This window comes from Vulpes lagopus, chromosome 10 (assembly GCF_018345385.1).
Source record: "Vulpes lagopus strain Blue_001 chromosome 10, ASM1834538v1, whole genome shotgun sequence".
NCBI classification, from domain to species: domain Eukaryota; kingdom Metazoa; phylum Chordata; class Mammalia; order Carnivora; family Canidae; genus Vulpes; species Vulpes lagopus.
Genome location: NC_054833.1, coordinates 60,528,259 through 60,547,271, shown reverse-complemented (window position 1 = coordinate 60,547,271; position 19,013 = coordinate 60,528,259). Strand labels below are relative to the sequence as shown.

Sequence of the window (19,013 nt, the reverse complement as noted above, 5' to 3'; positions counted from 1 at the left end):
AACTTTCAGGGGAGGAAAGGGTACCAGAGGTTGAGTCAGTCACCCAAGGGTCAATGACTCAATCAGGGGTAGGCAAGGAGAGCTACAGGAAGCCCTAGCACGAGGGGTCTGGGGAGCTTCCAGGCGGGAACAGGGGGAGGGGCTGGGAGGGCGGGGCGCCCCGAGAGGGGGCGGGGAACGCAGTGGGGGCGGGGCGCCCCAAGAGGAGGTGGGGGGCGGGGCACCTAGAGAGAGGGTAGGGAGAGAGGGCGGGACACCCAGAGAGGGCGGAGCACCCAGAAAGGGTGGGGAGAGAAGGCGGGGTGCCCTGAGAGGGAGGGGGCGCCTGGCGGGGGAGCACCTGGGGAAAGAAGGTGGGACGCCCAAAGAGGGGACAGGGTGCCGGAGAGGGCAGGGCGAGAAAGTGGGGCGCGGCGGGGGGGCGAGGTGGGGCGCCCGGGGAGCCTGGCAGGGCACCCAGGGAGGTGGGGGAGCCCTGCGCCCCTCGGATGCACTGGCCCAGCACATCGGTCCCACCCCGCTGTTCTGAGCTGCTGCCTTTTATAACCAACAGCTCTGGCGAAGGGCTTTCCTGCGTTCTGCGAGCAGCTCTAGCGAACTGTGGAAGCTGTGGAGGGCGCGGTGGGATCCTCAGGTCTGTAGCCTGCCAGTGAGAGGCACAGGTGCCAGTGAGAGGCACAGGTGCCAGTGAGAGGCACAGGTGTTGGTGTGGGACTTGAGGGAGGGGTGTGTGCTGGGGGAGCAGTCTGCTGCGACTGAGCTGTGGGGCCTGACGCTGTGTCCAGGTAAACAGTGTCAGAATGGAGTGACAGGGACACCTGGGTAGCTCAGTGGGTTAGGTGTCTACCTTGGGCTCAGGTCATGATCTAGGGTCCTGGGATAGAGCCCCATGTGGGGCTCCCTGCTCAGCGAGTCTACTTCTCCCTCTCCCTCTGCCCACTCCCCCCTGCTTGTGCTCTCACTCACACACTCTCTCTGTCAAAAGCAAATGTATAAATAGAATATTTAAAAAAAAAAAAAAAAAAGGAATGGAGTTACACTGGAGGATGCTGGGTTGATGCTCGCAGAGAGTTGCAGTCTGGCCTGGTGTGGGGGCAGCACCCAGCGCCCACACACCTGACCCCAGGCAGGTATGTAAGCAGGGTAGGAGGAGAGGTATGTAAGCAGGTGTAAAAGAAAATAATTTTTTTCTTTCACCCCAGTAACCTGCACCTCAAAGCACCTGCCAGCTACATAACCCTATAAACACACAGGGGTCACCCTAGATTCTCAGCTTTCCCTTGATGCCTCCACATGGCACCCTTAAACTCACTGCCTGCCCTGCCACAACTGGATCCCAGGTGCCACCACTCTCCCACCGTCCCTCAGCTGCTGCAGCTACTGGTCCTGCCTCTCTTCACCTCCCCCCCGCCCCCCAAACCACCAGTGTCATCTCTGAAATTGAAAACGAGACCACACCTGGCTTCAAATTTTGCAGTGGCTTCCTTTGCCCGTCAGACAACAACCCACACCTGGACAGGACTCCTGCCCCTACCAGGTCCCCGTCCACCGCTCCAGTCGTACCTCCCACCCCTTCCCTACCTGGCAGCTACCTTGGCCTTCCTGTCCTTTGATGTCCCAACATTATTCTAACCCCAGGCCCTTTGCCTCTGCAGGTTTCTCTGCTTGGATGACCCTGTCCCCAGATAGCTGACTCCTTGTCACTCGGTTCTCAGCTCAAATGTCTCCCTCTAAAAAGAAGCCTCCCCAGACCACCTTATCTAACACTCCCCACACCCCGAGCCATGTCTTATCACCCTGGCGAGCTGCCCTTGAGGTGTGTGTCACCAAACACCGCCCCCCAGGAGAATGTGAGCTCCATGAGAATGGGGCCCTGCCTTGTTCATATCTTCGGGAAGGGAAGTGGCCAGTAGAGGATTAAACAGTAAATATCTGGGACCTATCCAGAATTAAGTATCTAGAGAGCACAGGGAAGTATTTGGTTGGTGTTTCTCAAGCGTGGGCAAGGAGTGATGCTTCTCGCTGCACCCCGTGGACCAAGCACAGGAGCAGATGCTCAAATATTTGAAAGAAGAGGGGCACCCAGGTGGCTCAGTGGTTGGGCATCTGCCTCTGGCTCAGGCTGTGACCCCGGGGTCCTGGGATCGAGTCCCACATCAGGCTCCCCGCAGGGAGCCTGCTTCTCCCTCTGCCTGTGTCTCTGCCTCTCTCTCTGTCTCTCTCATGAATAAATAAATCTTTTAAAAAATTTTTTTCAAAGAAGGGAAGAAAGAGAGTGTGTATCCACCAGAAGGGAAGTGGGTACAGAGAACGGAGTGAGCTGAGAAATAAACGGAGTGGTCGTACAAAGACACCAGTGAGCGGTACCTAGTGGCAATTCTTGAGCTCCTCCCTTGCAATCTCACCTACTCTGGCCTGTACTCCCCGTTTCCCTCCTTCTAGATGTTCCTTCTCCTTTCTTCTTTTCCTGTCTCATTTTTGTTTCAAGCAGCCTCCACTCCGGGCATCTGCAGATAAACATGACACCGATGCCCTGCAGGTAGCTTTCACGGCTAGAAAAGGGCAGCGGCCAGGAGGCCGACGTTCACTCGCATGTGCCACTGGAGGAGAGAAATGGGCCCTCCTTCATATACAACAATACAACCTAGACTCATTTGGAAGAGTTTTTAATCACCCAATATGCTAAGTGACCAAGGGTAGCATGTCACCAAGAGGAAGTTCTCTGTAGCCGATGGCTTCCCCTAAATCCCTCATTCTTGTGCTCCTCCCCACGTCTGAGCATTTTCCACTCTTGTTGGAGATGCTTCCTCCCCTCCCCATTCAATCCTAATCATCCTTCAGAGCCCATCAAAAGGCACACCTCCTCCAAGAAGCCAGGTAAGTTTCTCCCCCTGTAACTCCTTCCTGCAATCAGTGCTTTCACTGAACCATCACAGTACTTGCCCTATATGAATCTCTGAACTGTCATAGATGTAAAATCCCAAAAAGAACATCTCTGAAGTCCAACACCGTATATATATTTATATATGTTTATTTTTTTTAACATCCCCCCTGATACTAGGACATCTTGAACTCAAAATAACTTGGCAAGCCAGGCTCTCTGGCTATAGGAACAGGAAGGATCTCGTCAGCTTCTCAATGATTGCCTGCTGGTGAAGCCCTCACCTTCACATTCCCACTTTGTAGAACCCCCTCCAAGGGGAGATGGGAGGCCTGGGGACCAGTAAGAAGGGACAGAAGAAATACTGAGGGCCAGAGACACCTGGCTGACTCAGTGGTTGAGTGTCTGCCTTTGGCTCAGGGCATGATCCCAGGGTCCTGGGATCGAGTCCTGCATTGGGCTCCCTGCATGGAGCCTGCTTCACCCTCTGCCTGTGTCTCTGCCTCTCTCTCTCTCTCTCTCTGTCTCTCATGAATAAATAAATAAAATCTTTAAAAAAGAAAAGAAAAGAAATACTGAGGGCCAGGGATGACTGGAATGAGTGGTGAACTGGGGTTTGTAATGGGAAGGGGAAGGGACTAGAGCTTCTGTTGTCTTGTAATCCTGGGGCCACGTGGCAACCAGGAGACCAGGTATCGGCACAGAAGCCTGGGCAATCCGTTCTAAGCACATCCCACTCTTACCTATATTCTTACCTGTACTGTGCTTGAAAGTGGCTCTGCACAAAGCTTTGGCCTAGAGAAAGCTGAGCCGGTGGGGACGGGAGGTTCTCAGGGGTTTTACTGGCTTCGGGCTGAGGCTGCAAAGAAATGAGGGGAGAAAGCAAGATGAGGCACCCATCACTCCACCATCTTTGGACCACTGAGCCCTGGCCCCCCAGGCCCACGCCACCCCTCCTGGAGCCGGGACTCTGCAGGACCTGGATCTCCTGTAGGCTTTGTCACAATGCACAGCCCCTTCAGTCTCTAGACCTCCCCAGTTCCCCCAGAGGATGTGCTGAGGAACAGAGGTGAAGCCTGGGAACGCTCCCCTACTCGGCCACCTCGGCTGTGACCTCTGCCCTGACTGTCCCATTCGCATCTCTATCCTGCTGGGCCCCGCGTGTCCACGCCTCCTGTACCTTCCCCCAGGCATGCTGCCATGGCTCCGAACACGTCCACGCCACATCTCCCATCTTCCACCTGCCAACCCGCCCCACCTGCATCTCCCCGGAAGCCACTCTTCACAGGAGCCCCAGGCAAACCAGGCTTTACCCCTTAGAATCGAGAATAAGCCTCCTTCACCCCACATTAGTCCTACCGTACCCCTCTTTGCATCCCCTTATGTATTTGCTTTCTGGTGCTGATGTGGCAAATTCCCACAAACTGGCGGCTTAAAATATTCAGAGCCGGGAGAAAGGAATGCATGTGTAGTGTGTGGGGTGACATGCACCAAAATGCATTGAGGAGTGCCTGGGTGGCTCAGTGGGGACTCAGTGATCTCAGGATCCTGGGATAGAGCCCTACATCGGGCTCCCTGCAGGGAGCCTGCTTCTCCCTCTCCCTCCTCCCAGCTCCTTCTCTTGCTCACTCTCTCTCAAATAAATAAAAATGTTAAAATAAAATAAAATGCATCAAGAAACAGCAAGAGGAGGAAAAACATGGATGGAGTGATGGACAGATACAAGAGAAAGCAATTTTAGTAAAATGTAGAGTCTAGGTGGTTCTCTGTATAATTAATTCAATGTTTCCACATGGATGAAATTTTCCGTTATAAAATATTAGGGCAAATGCTCATAACAGAACATTCTTATTTGCCCCCATGGCTTTGCGAAGCTCAATTTAACCAGCACAGGGGAGGTGAGAAGGGTAGTGGTAGATAGGGCTGCTGGGTGAGTCTGGTTGCCGCGCTGAGTGGGGTCTTCAATGTCCTTAAGGAGACTACTCAGTTCAGTAAACAGCCCAGAAGCAAGATTAAGAAATAGCCTCCAGAGACACCTAACTCTGGGAAATGAAGAAGGGGTAGTGGAAAGGGAGGTGGGCGGGGGGTTGGGGTGACTGGGTGACGGGCACTGAGGGAGGCACTTGATGGGATGAGCACTGGGTGTTATGCTATATGTTGGCAAATTGAACTCCAATAAAAAAAATAAAAGAAAAAGAAAAGAAATAGCCTCCAGGATCTATCTGGAGTTAAGGACACAGATCAGGAGGCCTGGGGTACAATGGGGCAAACTGGAGCAGGAGCCACAAAAACGAAAAGGAGGGGGGTGCCTGGGTGGCTGGTGGGTGAAGCGTCTGCCTTCCGGTCGGGTCATGATCTTAAGGTGCCTGGATGGGGCCCCGTGTTGGGCTCCCTGCTCAGCGGGGAGTCTGTTTCTCCCTCTCCCTGCCCCTGCTCGTGCTCTCTCTCACTCACTCCCTCTCTCAAATAAATAAAACCCTAAAAAAAAAAAAAAAAAAAAAAAAAGAAAGAAAAAGAGAGATGGACTGAAGATGCCTTGTGTCCACAGCTCATACCTAAGCACTTGGTGGGGCAGCAGACAAAGAAAAGGGGAGAAGACAGGTGGGAGCAACCTGAAGCTCCCATCTGGTGGCTGGAGAATGCCTGTTCCATCAGATGAGGGAAATTGGAAGGGAGAAGTGGGTCAGGGAAGGGCACGCTGTGTAAGGTTATGGGGAGCTGGAAGGGAATGAACCCTGGATGCAGAGATCACGCTGGGATTTGTGGCTGCGCAGGGCGGATGCCCTTTCTGGGACACTGAGCCCGGGTCCTCAGTCCTGGTGCCCCTTCTGGGACACTGAGCCCAGTCCTCACAGAGGTAGGGCTCTTTAATTAGATGTCCCACCCCCCTTAGCAAGGGACAGGCTCGTGACCCAAGCAAGCCAGATGACACGTTCCTGCCCTGCATGTGAATCGTGAGCAGAGTGACCAAAGCCTGAAACAGTGATTGCAGCAGGGTGCCCGGGCCAGAGCCCAGCAGCTTCTGCCACTGTGACAGGCACCCCCAGAGCTGTCTGATTCTCTCTGGGTCCAAGCTGGGTTCTCGTCTCCCCTCTGATCCCCTTACAAGTCAGCTGAAGCTGGTTGCTGTTCACTTGCGGCCAAAGACCTCACAAAGATACAGGTGCTTCTGCATCAAGGTGGTAACGTGGCTCGCAGAGGTGGAGGTGGGGGCAGGCGGAGAGGCAGGGTCACCCGGAAGGGGGTACGGAAGGAGAAAATGTGGAGTGAGGCTGGGCTCAGAGGCAGCAGGGTCATTTGCAGAGCGTAGACCAGGAGGTCAGACCAGGCCGGCTCCAGTCTGCTAGCCAAGTGGCCTTGAGCATCTCTCTGGGCCTCATTTCATGTCTAAAAGGAGCAGGACTATCACATCCATTTCACGAAGGCACCATTAAAAGAAAAAAGATTGTGTGTCCTGGATTGCACAGAGCAGGTACCTCATATATATAGTTTCCTGGTCCTCTCTGCAGCCCCTTTCTGTTCTTAATTCTGCAACAGAGGCATTTCCCAAAAGATGGCCTCTGTGAGAGCATCTATAGGATGCTAAAAATATGTCCTTTTCACCGGATGAAAACATTGGAGAATCATTCCAGGGATAGAGAAGAAACGTGGTCCTTATGTTTTCTATTCTAGTTTCAAAAAAACACCTAGCTGTATGGCCTTCCCATGTTTTGAAACAGAAATAACCTCAAAAAGAAAAAAACTGGGGCACCTGGGTGGCTCAGACGGTGAAATGTCTGCCTTTGGTTCAGGTCATGACTCGGGGTCCTGGGATCGAGCCCTGCATCAGGCTCCCTACTCAGCAGAGAGCCTGCTTCTCCCTCTGCCTCTGCCCCCGACCTGTGCTTGCTGTCTCTAGTGCTCTCGCTCTCTCCCTCTCTCAAATAAATAAATAAAATCTTAAAAAAAAAAAAAAAAAGGAAAAAAATTGCTCAGTTACAGAGGACAGTCCCTTCTCAGAAAGGGAGGATGAGGTTTCATGCCAGCTCCCACTTTACCATCGAGCCTTCCCAGCCAGGCCTCCACGGGCAGCCCAATTTTCTGACAGCAAATTCCAGAAGCCACTTCCACCCCAGACAGAGAAATAGATCTTTTCTGGTATCAATCAGGTCAAGCTAAGAGCTGGGCAAGCTCCTCTCTTTGGTCAATGGCCACTCTCTCTTCCTGCCTGGGTGATCAGGGCTTCTTAGGGAAAGGACCAGAGAGCGACCGACTGGCATGGCCCAGAACAAGGAGCAAGGGGCAAAGGGGCCTGAAGTCAGTCTGAGCGGCTGGCGGGCCCAGTCAGAAGCCTGGATTTTGTTCTAAGTACAACAGGAAGCCACCAGAGACATTTAAGAAGGAGGGAGACATGACCTTTTGTCCTTTCTCAAAAGATACCTCTGGCTTCGGTGTGGAGAACATCTATCTAGGAGGATGCATTGGAGATTGGAAGACCATCTAGGACTGCTTTGATGTGGGTCCTCAACTCACTAAAAAGAATTATTGGCATGTCACCAGCATCCTGTGGGTAGATGGACACTGCAAAGGCCCCGTGGAACAGGACGGCCTCCACAGCAAAGATGTGCTATCTGGCCACAGATGTGAAACATGCACAGTCTGAGAGAACCCTGCTCTAGAGTCATGCTCCCTAGATGTGGATCCTGGCTCTCCCACAGATTGGCTGTGTGACTTGGGGCAAGTTACTTAACTTCTCTGTGACCTTCCCTGGCCCATAAGCCCAATACCCCTTCCTGCCACCAGAGGAAGGACTGAAAGGCTGTCTAGGAAGCGACTTTCCAGGTAGGAAGTGCAGCCTGGCACAGCCAGGGATGGGGAGGAGGCGAACACACAGGACAAGTCTTTTCCTGTGTGGCCAGGGGATGGGGCACCCTCGATCTGCTCATCTCCTCTCACCCCAGCAGGGTGAGAAGGAAAGAGATCCAGCCCTGCTTTGACATCGACTTGGGTTCGATTCCATTTCGCCCAAGTATTAGCTGGATGACCTGGGGCAATTTGCCTAACCCAACTCTTCCTTAACTACAAAACGTGAGCCATCCGTGAGAACATCAGAGCAGGAGAGCGATGGGACCTGTCCAACTGCTCAAGAGTCTATGGAACATCTCTTACGTGTCAGTAGTGAAGCCAGCCCTGAAAAGCATCAAGTGAGATGCATGGCACATAATGAATATTCAATACATGGTATCTTTTAAAAAATATGTCATTCTGATTTCAAAATGGGTTCACTATGAGATTATAGAATACACAGGGTGGTGGACAAATTTTCTGCTCAAGCACTCATCTCTGGGGAAACGACCCAGCCCAGATGCTCTAAAGACTACGTGAGCGCTGGGGCACCTGAGTGGCTCAGTCAGTTAAGTGTCCAACTCTTGATTTCAGCTCAGGTCATGATGTCAGGGCCATGAGATCGAGCTGGGCCCACACTGGACTCCACAATGGGCATGGAACCTGCTTAAGATCCTCTCTCTCTCAGGATGCCTGGGTGGCCCAGTGGTTGAGCATCTGCCTTTGGCTCAGATCATGATCCTGGGATCGAGTCCCACATCGGTCTCCCTCCTTCTCTCTCTCTGTGTCTCTCATGAATAAATAAATAAAATTAAAAAAAAAAAAGAAGAAGATTCTCTCTCTCCCTCTCTGAAAAAAAAAAAAAAAGGAAGACTAAGTGAGCACTGCAGAGGCTCCTCTGGCCACCATGGAGGCAGAGCCGATTGGAAAATGAAGCCAACAAGAAATAAAGAGCCAAAGACGTGGTGACATCATCTGAGTCCTTGGGTCCAGCCTTACCTGAAGCTGGTACAGCCTATAACGTTTAAGCCTAAACGTTATAAAAGCCAATAAATGCCCTTTCCTGAAATTGGATCAAGTTAAATTTCAGTCACTTTCAACTAAAAAGATCTGAGAAGGATAAGACCGCTGTGTTTAAAAGAAGAACCGCCCATAGTCCCACAACCCAGAAACACCATCCCACAAAACACTGTAATTTTTCTGGTCCTCCCAGGTTCCACTGTGGTGTTTTTTGGTTTTTGGTTTGTGTGTGTGTGTGTGTGTGTGTGTGTGTGTGTGTGTTTTGCTTTGTTTCATTTATGTGCTTTAGGGGTGACTGGGATAGTTCTTGTTAAAATAAGAAAACAGTGTTTCAAGCCAGACCCCCTTGTACTTGAACCCTGGTTCTGTCCCTTCTTTAGCTGTGTTGCTTTGGGAAGGTTCCTCGACCTCTCTGATCCTTGGTTTACTCATATATGCAATGGAGGTGATAACTCTAGCAGGACCCCATATCAAGTAAATATTCAAGGGGGAAAAAAAAAGAAAGCAAGCCAAACACGACATGGTGTTCGAGTGCCCCACCTTCTCGGCCCCCGGTCCTCGGGAGGAGCCCTCCAAGTCCTCATGCACACGATCCAGCAACCAGAGCAGGAACTCCAAGGCATCATGCTGGGCATTGCCTTGGAACTGGGAGCCATACTTGGACACAGCGTTCTGCAAAGAAAGTAGAAAACCAGATGGTCAGTAGAGTCCCTTGAAGAACCAAGTCAGGGCCCGTAAGCACCAAGCCTGCCAGGGGTCACTAATGGGCCCTGATCGGGGCTGACAACGTGGAACACGAGGTGAGAACTTTCTGGGCTGAAGCCTGCTCTTTGGGGACAATGTCCCCAAATCCTATCCTGGTGTTCTGTATGGAAGGCACTTTCTCCCTGCATCCCCCCACTGGAAAGATTGCTGATATAGGTCCTGTCCTTGGAAACCCCACAGGCCATCTGGGCTGAGTATGTGGATGATCTTGTCTGTTGATTGCGAGGGTGTTTGCTCCCACTGGGCACTCAGTTCCCACCACTGCCACCCATGAAAGCATCCCTCCCCGCTCTCCTACTCTCTCCCTGGGTGACTCATCTACTCCCAGCCTCCCCCCCCCCCCCCCCCCCCCCCCCCCCCCGTGAAGTGGGCTGTCCTAACATGCACGCGGCTCCCTTAACTGCCTCCTCCCAGCAGATGTGAAATCAAACTTCTGTGGTTAGATCCCACGTTGCCTGAGCCAGTCCTGCGCCCCATTCGTTCGTAAACATTTGTTCAGGGCGGACCATGTGCCAGATACTACTGTAGGGGCTGGAGTTACAACACTGAACAGAACGCACAGGACGCCTGATGCCCACTAAGCTCCCTCGGCCCTCCTGAGAAATCATGCCGCAGCTTTGTCATCTCCTACAGGGATGCACATTCCAGGTTGTTTTGTTTTGTTTTGTTTTAAAGTTTATTCCAAAGGGTGATATATAGACATATGGACATTTAAAGAATTCAAGACATAAAAAAAGATGGTCATGAAAAGTCTTCCCTCCACCCAGCCCCCATCTCTGCCCCAGAGGGAGGCCACTGGGCATTTTCTCAAGCATCTTTCCAGGAAACATTTTTTTTTTAAGATTTTATTTATTTATTCATGAGAGACACAGAGAGAGAGGCAGAGACACAGGCAGAGGAAGAAGCAGGCTCCCTGCGGTGAGCCCAATGCAGGACTCGATCCCAGGACCCCGGGATCATGCCCTGAGCCAAAGGCACATGTTCAAATGCTGAGCCACCCAGGTGCCCCAGAAAAGTTTTTTTTTTTTTTTTTTTTTAATGCACGTGCTAGCATGAGGATCTGAGATTAAGCAAATCCCCACTGCCCATGTATGCACACATGCAGGTGCACAGAGTACATTCTGGTTCTTTGCCACCACCCCCCTTAGATGCAGCCGGACATCAAGCCCCACCTCACACAGGGCTGCCCTCGGCTCCCACCAAATGGAGCAGTCTGAGCTACGGACCCACATGATCCTCACCATCGCCAGTCAAATCTAATAGCCTGGGCATTTTGCTTTTTCTTCCTCTAATCCTTCCACTGGGATTTAAAGAAAACTTTGGGATATGACAAAGCAAAATTCAAGATTGAATTAGCTGAAATACTGGCTCTGAGTCTTTATTCCAGTCATACTAGTTTGTGGCTCACTGTTGGATCCTTTGTGGTATTCTTCCTCCAGACTTCTTTGTCCTTTGACCTCCAGGTATGGCTGCCAGATTGATTGATTGATTGATTGATTTTTTAAAATATTTTATTAATTTATGTATTTACTCATGAGAGACACAGAGAGGCAGAGACACAGGCAGAGGGAGAAGCAGGCTCTCTGCAGGGAGCCCAATGGGGAACTTGATCCTAGGACTCCGGGATCACAACCTGAGCTGAAGGCAGATGCTCAACCACTGAGCCACCCAGGTGCCCCAGGGCTGGCAGATTTAGCAAGCAAAAATACACAGTGTTCAATTAAGTTTGAATTTCAGGCAAGCAGTGATCGCTTTTAGAGTAAGTACATCCCATGCAATACTTGGAATATATTTACGCTAAAGAAGTTATTTGTTGTTTATCTGAAATTCAAATTTAACTGGGCATCATGCAGTGCATCCTACCTGGCCACCCATCGCCTAGCCACCCTCAGTATCCCACTATCTCTATTCTTAGTACCAACATTCCTTCCCCGGGGGAGCAGCTACCTCCAACTCAAATTCTCTAAAACCAGCTCTTCCTCTTAACATCAGTGTCCTTTTTCAGATTCAAAAATTATTATTTTGAGAGAGAAAGACAGCAAGGGAGCACAAGCAGGGGGAGGGGCAGAGGGAGATGGAGAAGCAGGCTCCCCACTGAGCAGGGAACCCAACACAGGGCTCGATCCCAGGACCCCAGGATCATGACCTGAGCCGAAGGCAGATGCTTCACTGACTGAGCCCCCCAGGCGCCTTCAGAGTCTCTCTTGAACCCACATTGGTCAGCACCAAGCGTTCTGGAAGCTGGTTCCCAATCTGTCTCTGTGTCCCTTCATAGAAACCCATTCCCGCCAGAGTCCTAATTGCTGAGAACCCAGAAGACAGCACCTCCTGGCAAAGGAGCCCAGCCCTGGGACTTTCCCTGTGCCAGCCCACAGCCCATTGGAGAACATCATGCCTCAACTCAAACCTCCCCTAACTCACCAGCGAACAATCCACCCTGCTCTGGTCTGGCCCCGTCCATATTTTTCACTGCCCTCACACATATTTCAAAGCTAATCGAGCCACTCAGGTGCCCCCAACATATCTTGCCAACTCCACACTCTACACCTTGATGGCCTATTCCTTTGGTGAGAAATCCATCCCCCTTTTGCTCATCATGTGAGTCCTTTAAGATGGACACTCTTCCTCTTAGCCCAGTACTAAAGCCATACAACCTTTCCAGAAAGAATGTGAGGATTTTAAGAAGTAGACAAGCTAGGCCCTTGGAAAAATCCTTCTAGAGAAACAGTAATTTCACTTTGGGGGATCTAGTAACAGGAAATGAGAACTACAAGCAAAGATACTGCTACGTACTAAAGTTTCCTGGGGAACACTTATGGCACACTCAGATGGCCTGAAAAATTATGCTTGAGGAAATGAGAAGAAAATAAATGATCCTATCATTTTTTTGAAAAGTGCAAAAATATGTATTTGAGATTATCTGATATATATGTATTGCTAGAAAAGACCAGAAATACATGGCAAAATATTAACCAATGGTTATTATAGGAGGATGGGACAAGTGGTCTTTTTTTTTTTTTTTTTTTTTCATTTGTACACTGCAAATTTTTTTACACTGAATTTTGTTCTTTAGTATTTTTCGGCTTAGAATGGTCTCTGGCAGGTATTTTAGAGTTCAGGGTTTTTTTTCGAAATAACTTGACCTAGGGGCGCCTGGGTGGTTCAGTGGGTTGGGTGTCTGCCTTCGGCTCAGGTCATGATCCTGGGGTCCTGGGATAGAGCCCCTGCTCTGCGGGGAGCCTGCTTCCCCCCTCTTCCACTTCCTGCTTGTGCTCTCTCTTTCTCTGTGTCAAGTAGATAAATAAATTCCTTTTAAAAATTAAAATTAAAAAAAAAGAAAAAAAAAAAGAACTTGACCTACTGGTTCCTGCAGAAGACACTCACACAGAAAGTCTATGAAAATGTGGCCAGGGGATCCCTGGGTGGCTCAGCAGTTTAGTGCCTGCCTTCGGCCCAGGGCGTGATCCTGGAGTCCCAGGATCGAGTCCCACATCGGGCTCCCTGCATGGAGCCTGCTTCTCCCTCTGCCTATGTCTCTGCCTCTCTCTGTGTCTCTCATGAATAAATAAATAAAATCTTTTAAAAAAAGAAAAAAGAAAATGTGACCAGAGCTGTATTAAAGTGAAATCCTCCCTTGGGAGAAATGGACAGAAATATTTGCTACTTCTACACTGCAGCCTGACATAGCTCGCTCTGCATGTGTGCATGCCTTTCTCCCTCTCAACACTGATCATTTTTAACACACCTCTTACACAATGATTCCTAGTTATTTCATATTTCCGGTGCTTTTCGGGAATGAAATCTAATTTTTGCACACTCCAAATGGTTATCACTTTTGATTTTCTGTCTGGTTTCTGATCTCGTTAGTGACCGCCATCATGCTACAATATGGATTTCTAGACTCATCTAGCCATTTCCTTTTTCTGTTCAATCTTTTTTTATCCCATTTCCATTTCGTGTCTTACTGTTTTGTCCAGAACTTCCAAAATATAAGAGCGATGAAGAAGAATCCCTGCTCGTAAAAGGCAATGCCTCTAGTGCATCACGTAAGGCATACTGTATGTCTAAAATTGTAGGTCTACAAGTGATGCCTAAGTACATAAGCTAAGATAAACTCCAGATGGCTGAAATCCTTAACATAGCCATGAGAAAACTTAGAAATACATAACACAGAATCTTTATCAAAAGGTATGACGTAAATAAATCTACAACTTCTAGGATTGGGGATGGGAAGGAGTGAGTTTGCAGAGAGTGTGGCGAGTTTAAGGCTTGAGGAACTCACAGAAAACAGAAAAAGGAGTATTGAGACCCAGGCCGAAGGGACAGTCAACATGGACACGCAAATCCAGGAGCAGTCTCACGACTAGTCAAGAAGCTCTTAACCAAAGAAACCAAAGAAAAATGAGATGCTATTTCTTTTTGTTCAGTAAGTTGAAACATTACACTTGCTGAGATTAGCCTTTAACTGTTCCCAACACTGGAAAAAAATGATTACCAAGTAATGTTCCATAAAGATGTTAGGTAATGCTAACTAAGGCAATCATCCTGCAGCATAAATGTATCAACAATTCACTGTATACCTTAAACTTACACAGTGTTGCATGTCAGGGATAGCTCAATTTTTTAAAATGGGTGCACTGCACTGTACCTGAGTTATACCCCTATAACAATGATTCAAAAAGAAAAAGAAAACATATAAAAATATAATAGTCACATCTTTGCTTTGACCATGTAAGTCCACTTCGAGGGAGCAAATTTAGGAAATGGGTCAGAGCCAAGGACAATGATTTGGACTCAAGAATTTTCAAGACAGTGTGATAACTGGAAACCTGCACAGTAAATGTCTCTGCAGGGACTGGTTCATGTAATGAAATACTACAAAATCATTTAAAATTGAGTTCTATAGAATGTTATAATGGCCAGGAGAAAGTCTTAGGACAATATTCGCATGAAAAAAAAGCAGGATACAAAACTAGAATTTTCAATATGTAGATGCTCTAAATGAAACACGGCGATGTTTATGAAGGTTGTCTCTGGAGGGTGGAGTTCCAAGTCATTTCTTTATATTTTTAGCACCTCCCGAGTTTTTTTTCCTATGCACATATTTAATGATATCATTAGAAAAGCAACATGTCAACGTGTCATAGATAATACCATCGGCGGGATTTGTTAGGATGTATTTATTCATGTGTTGTTAAAAGAGGGTGGTTCTACTGTCTGCATGCTGGGTGTCTGGGAGGTCAGCAAAGAGGACACCGCAAAGCCATCCCATTTGCATGGCTGGGGTTGGGGTAACTCACTCCAGCATGCTGGTCCCTCCTCTATTCCCCTCTTCCTTGGCCTGAAGCTAGCAATGCCTCCTCAAGACCCAACTCCTTCCTGAAAACCATCTGCAGCTTATCCCCAACCAATTCTTCAGCTCCTCTCCCCGGGGACAGAGGCTCCCATTATTTATTTATTTATTTTTCCATTATTTAATTTATTATTTTTTAAAGATGTTTATTTGAGAGCGAGCAAGTGTGACAGCATGAGTGGGAGGAGGTGGGGGGAGAGGGAGAAGCAGGCTTCCCATTGGGGTCGATCCCAGGACCCCGGGATCATGACCTGAGTCGAAGACAGAGGCTTAACCGACTGAGCCACCCAGGCACCCCTTCCGTTAATTTACTTAATCTTGCATTTATCCTGCCTCACTCACAGAAGGTCCCTCAGCTCCACCTGCCAGAGAATGCACATCCCCACCCTCCCCTGTCCTTAGCTGACCTCTCCTGTTGACCTCTCCTGACCGCTACTCCTCGTGGGACACCCCGTCCCACGTCCCGCCATCGATCATATCCTCCTGCCAGACCTGCCATAAGCACTCTGTATATTTTTATTTTCCAGCTCTTGTCACCAGCTCTGACCACGTGCCTGTGCTATCATTTCATTAACATCCACCTCTCCCGCTAGACTGGGAACTCCTAGAAAGCAGCCCCAGGGGGGTTTGTACTCAACGCTTCTCATGCATTCCAAGTGCCTGGCATAGTGTCGGGACTATCTGTCGGGTGAAGGGATGTTTCCTCACCTGGATAATAAGGGGAGCCTACCTAGATATCAATCAGCAGGGTTTATTAAAAGCCCAGATCCTGGCATCCTCTGCTCCCTCCAAGCCTGGCTGCCCCAAAAGTCCCAGGAAACCTCAGATTACATCACCCTCATTAACAATTAACAAATGACTATCCTCCAGCTCCCCCCACCCCCCCAGGCTTTCAAGGAGCTTCCAGGCCTTGGGGATTCGAGAGCAAGAGATGAGATAGGAAATCCCAGTGAGTCACGGAGAGCAGTTACTTATCTGGAGGATTTTTTTCAAGCTACTCCTGTCTCTCCCACCGTAGCAGGAACCGCATGAGAATACACCTGGCAAGAGTTAAGGTATATACACATTACCTCTCTCCCTCCTCCAGGTCTCTGTAGGTGAGAAACAATAGAAATGATAAAAGCTTCCTGGAGGTCTGGCACTGTTCTTAGACTGTACAGAAAGAGAACTCATTGAATCCTCCCAACGACCTGATAATAAGGTAGGTACCATTATGGTCCCATTTCGCAGATGAGGAAAGTGGAGGCACAGCGGGATTTGGTAACCTGCTCGAGGTCACAAAGCTCCAGAGACCCTGCTCTTAACCACTACACCCTACGGTGGTCCCTGCCATCCTAAGATTTCTGTCGTTCCGGTTACTGCTGGTCAGTCAGCCTCAGAGGGAAGCACATGATCCTCCCGACTTAGGTCAGAAGACCAACCCCGCGACAATGCCTACATCCCTTGCTTCACCTCATCACAGACATGTGATGACCTCGCATCCTTGCAAGAAGGGTGAGTACTGTATACAATATTTTCAGAGAGAAACACCCATTCCCGTAACTTTTATTACTGTATATTGTTATAAGTGTTCTTTTCTGTGATGAGTTATTGCAGTCCGTGTCTTAACTGGACCTAACTATAAATTAAGCTTTATTGTAGGTAAGTATGTCTAGAAAGAAATATAGTGATTATGTAGGGCTTCGTACTACCTCTGGTTTCAGGCACCCACTGGGGGGCCTGGGATGTACTCCCCCCCCCCCAAGCATAAGGGGGGAAAGGACTACTGTACTGCTTCATTATTAAGAAAGCAAATATTGCCCAAAGGGGATACTGAAGACACCCATTTGACCCACTGACTCCTGCAGAGCACTGCTTCGGTAGTGGAAGTGGGAGAGCGGACGGGGGAGGCTGGCACGCTGCGGGTCACATGGCAGGGACTGCTTTTTCAGGCTGAAACTCAAGAGCGGTGATGCCTGTGGAATGAACACTGACAGGTTCCCCTCCCCCAAGAACAATCGCTCGTCTATGGGGAGCTTCAGCTGGCTGCCCAGAGCTGTGGTTTTTTCAGCAGGAAGCAAGTCATGTGCATCAATTATCAGGAACTCTGTAATCCAACTGGGATCCCAAGCGTGCCGCTTAACCCTGGGTGATGTGACATACATAACTCCCAAGGCCTCATGACCCTACAGTGTACTGTAAGTAGACCCTGATTCTGGGGGGCCAGTGAATGCAACCTCAAACCCAGGCGTGGTGGGCGATGTAAGTGCACTAAAGGATGCCGTCTCCAAGATAGCACCCCCACTGCCTTCCCCCATCACCGGGGGGAACTCAGTGGCACTCAGCACAGTACCTGGCCCATGGATCTCAGCTCCCACTAGGTTTAGAATAAAACCCGCACTCCTTACTACTGCTTCTTAGACCTTGCATGATCTGACCAACGTCAGCCACGCCCCACCGCTACCCTCCCTGGGCTCCCACCACTGGTTTTCCTTCTGTGCCTGCAGGCCGGCCCCTGGCGCCTGTGCTGGCTCTTCCCTCTACCTGGGTCACCCCTAGACCTTGGTCCGGCCGCGTCCTACTCATTGGGATCTCTGCGCGAGCATCCCCTCCTTCCTCCGAGGCCCTGGCCTGAGAGTCAGGCTCTCCACACCGCACCCCTCCAGACTGGGAAGTGTGGGTCCGAGGCAGTAGGACGCCGCGGGGACCCGAGGGCCTTCAGTACTTGAACAAACGTTTGTTGAGTGCACAAATGCTCAATGCACTCCGTCGAACCCGCTCCTCCAAACACACACACACACACACGCACACACACCTGGGAGAAATTCATAGAGCAGACGTTTGCAAGGGTAGCACCGCAAGTTACCTCCGGACGAAGGCGGCGAGCCGAGCTGCAGCCCTGGGGCCACCTCGCCCGAGGGGCGCGCGCGGCGGCGGGGGCGGCGGGGCGGCCGGGAGGAGGGCGGCCCGGAGGAGGGCGGCCGGGAGGAGGGCGGCCCGGAGGAGGGCGGCGGGCGCTGCCTACCTTGAACTCGGCGGAAAGTTGGGGCGTGTACTCGCGCGTCCAGAGCGCGCGCACCAGCGCCGCCAGCTGCTCGGTGACCTCGGCGCGGCCCGGCGCCGCCCGGTAGCGCCCGAGCGCCAGGAACTCGGCCAGCAGGTCGGTGTTGCTGAGACACTGCACCACGGCGTTCATGAAACAGGTGTTGCCGTGGTTCTTCAAGCCCTGCGCGCCCGGGGGCCGCGCGCCGTCGCCGGCCGGGGGCTGCGGCTGCGGCTGCGGCTGGGGCTGGGCGCCGGGCGGGCGCTCCTCCCCGGGGCTCCCGCGCGCGGCCGGGGCGGGGTCCGGGGCGCGGGCGAAGCCCCCCTCGCCGTCGCCGTCGCCGTCGCGGGGGCCTGGCTGGGGCCGCGGCCGGGACGGCGAGGCCCCCGGGCGGGAGCGGCTGCCCAGCGCCAGCAGGAAGCGGCCGAGCAGGCGGCGCAGGGAGCGGCGGCGGCGGGGCCGGGGCGCGGGCGGCCCCTCTCCCTCCGCGGCCCCCGCGCCCGGCTCCATGGCTCCCGCCCGCGCGCCCCCGGAGCCGAGCCCCCGCTCCCACCCCGCCCCCGCAGCGCCGCCCACCCGCCCTGACCGCCGGGCAGAGGCGGCGGCCGCCGGCTACCTGCGGGCCAGGTGTGCCGGGGCCGGGCGGAGGCGGAGCCAGGGGCGGGGCCGCCCCGCGCGGGAATCCGGCCGCGGGGCCCGCCCAGGGCAGCGCCGCGGCGGCGGAGAGGCGCTGGGTCCCCGCCCTTCCTCGCCCGCCGCAGGCCGACGCCGCGGATTCCCTCCCCTTCCCGCCAGACTCCAACCTGTGAAGCTGCACGGGGCTGATACGCTTGGAAGGCGGTGGGTCGCGAAGCCCCGGCTAGCCTGAGGTCCTGGAAATTACGTGCGGGGAAGATGAAGATCCTCCGAGAGGCGCGCACCGGGGGCCGGGACCCGCCGGGGAGCGCGCCGCGGGGTCCTCCCAGCTGCCGGCGCCGGCCTGTGCGGGCGGGGGCGGGGGCGGGGACGGGGGCGGGGGACGGGGACGCCCCCCCTGCTGCCACTCCCAGCGCGCCCGCACCGCGCGGGAGGCCTTCCCGGGTCCGCGACCGGGAGCCGCGTGGGGCCCCGGCACGAGTCGTCCCGGATGGTTGTGGCGGGTTCGTTTA

General features: G+C 51.9%; 1 protein-coding gene across 2 annotated transcripts in view; it reads right to left on the bottom strand.

Moving 5' to 3' along the window:
* USP43 (ubiquitin specific peptidase 43) overlaps window positions 1–18,397 on the bottom strand; it is a 50,408-nt gene extending 32,011 nt beyond the window's left edge. For both annotated transcript variants that reach the window (XM_041772776.1, XM_041772777.1), the window contains exons 1-3: window positions 17,848–18,397; window positions 9,266–9,397; window positions 3,637–3,740 (exon numbers count right to left, since the gene is read on the bottom strand). In XM_041772776.1, the coding sequence (XP_041628710.1) occupies window positions 3,637–3,740; window positions 9,266–9,397; window positions 17,848–18,375 (764 nt within the window). In that variant the 5' untranslated portion in view covers window positions 18,376–18,397. The remainder of the gene's footprint in view (window positions 1–3,636; window positions 3,741–9,265; window positions 9,398–17,847) is intronic.
* Between the last annotated feature and the right edge of the window lie 616 nt (window positions 18,398–19,013).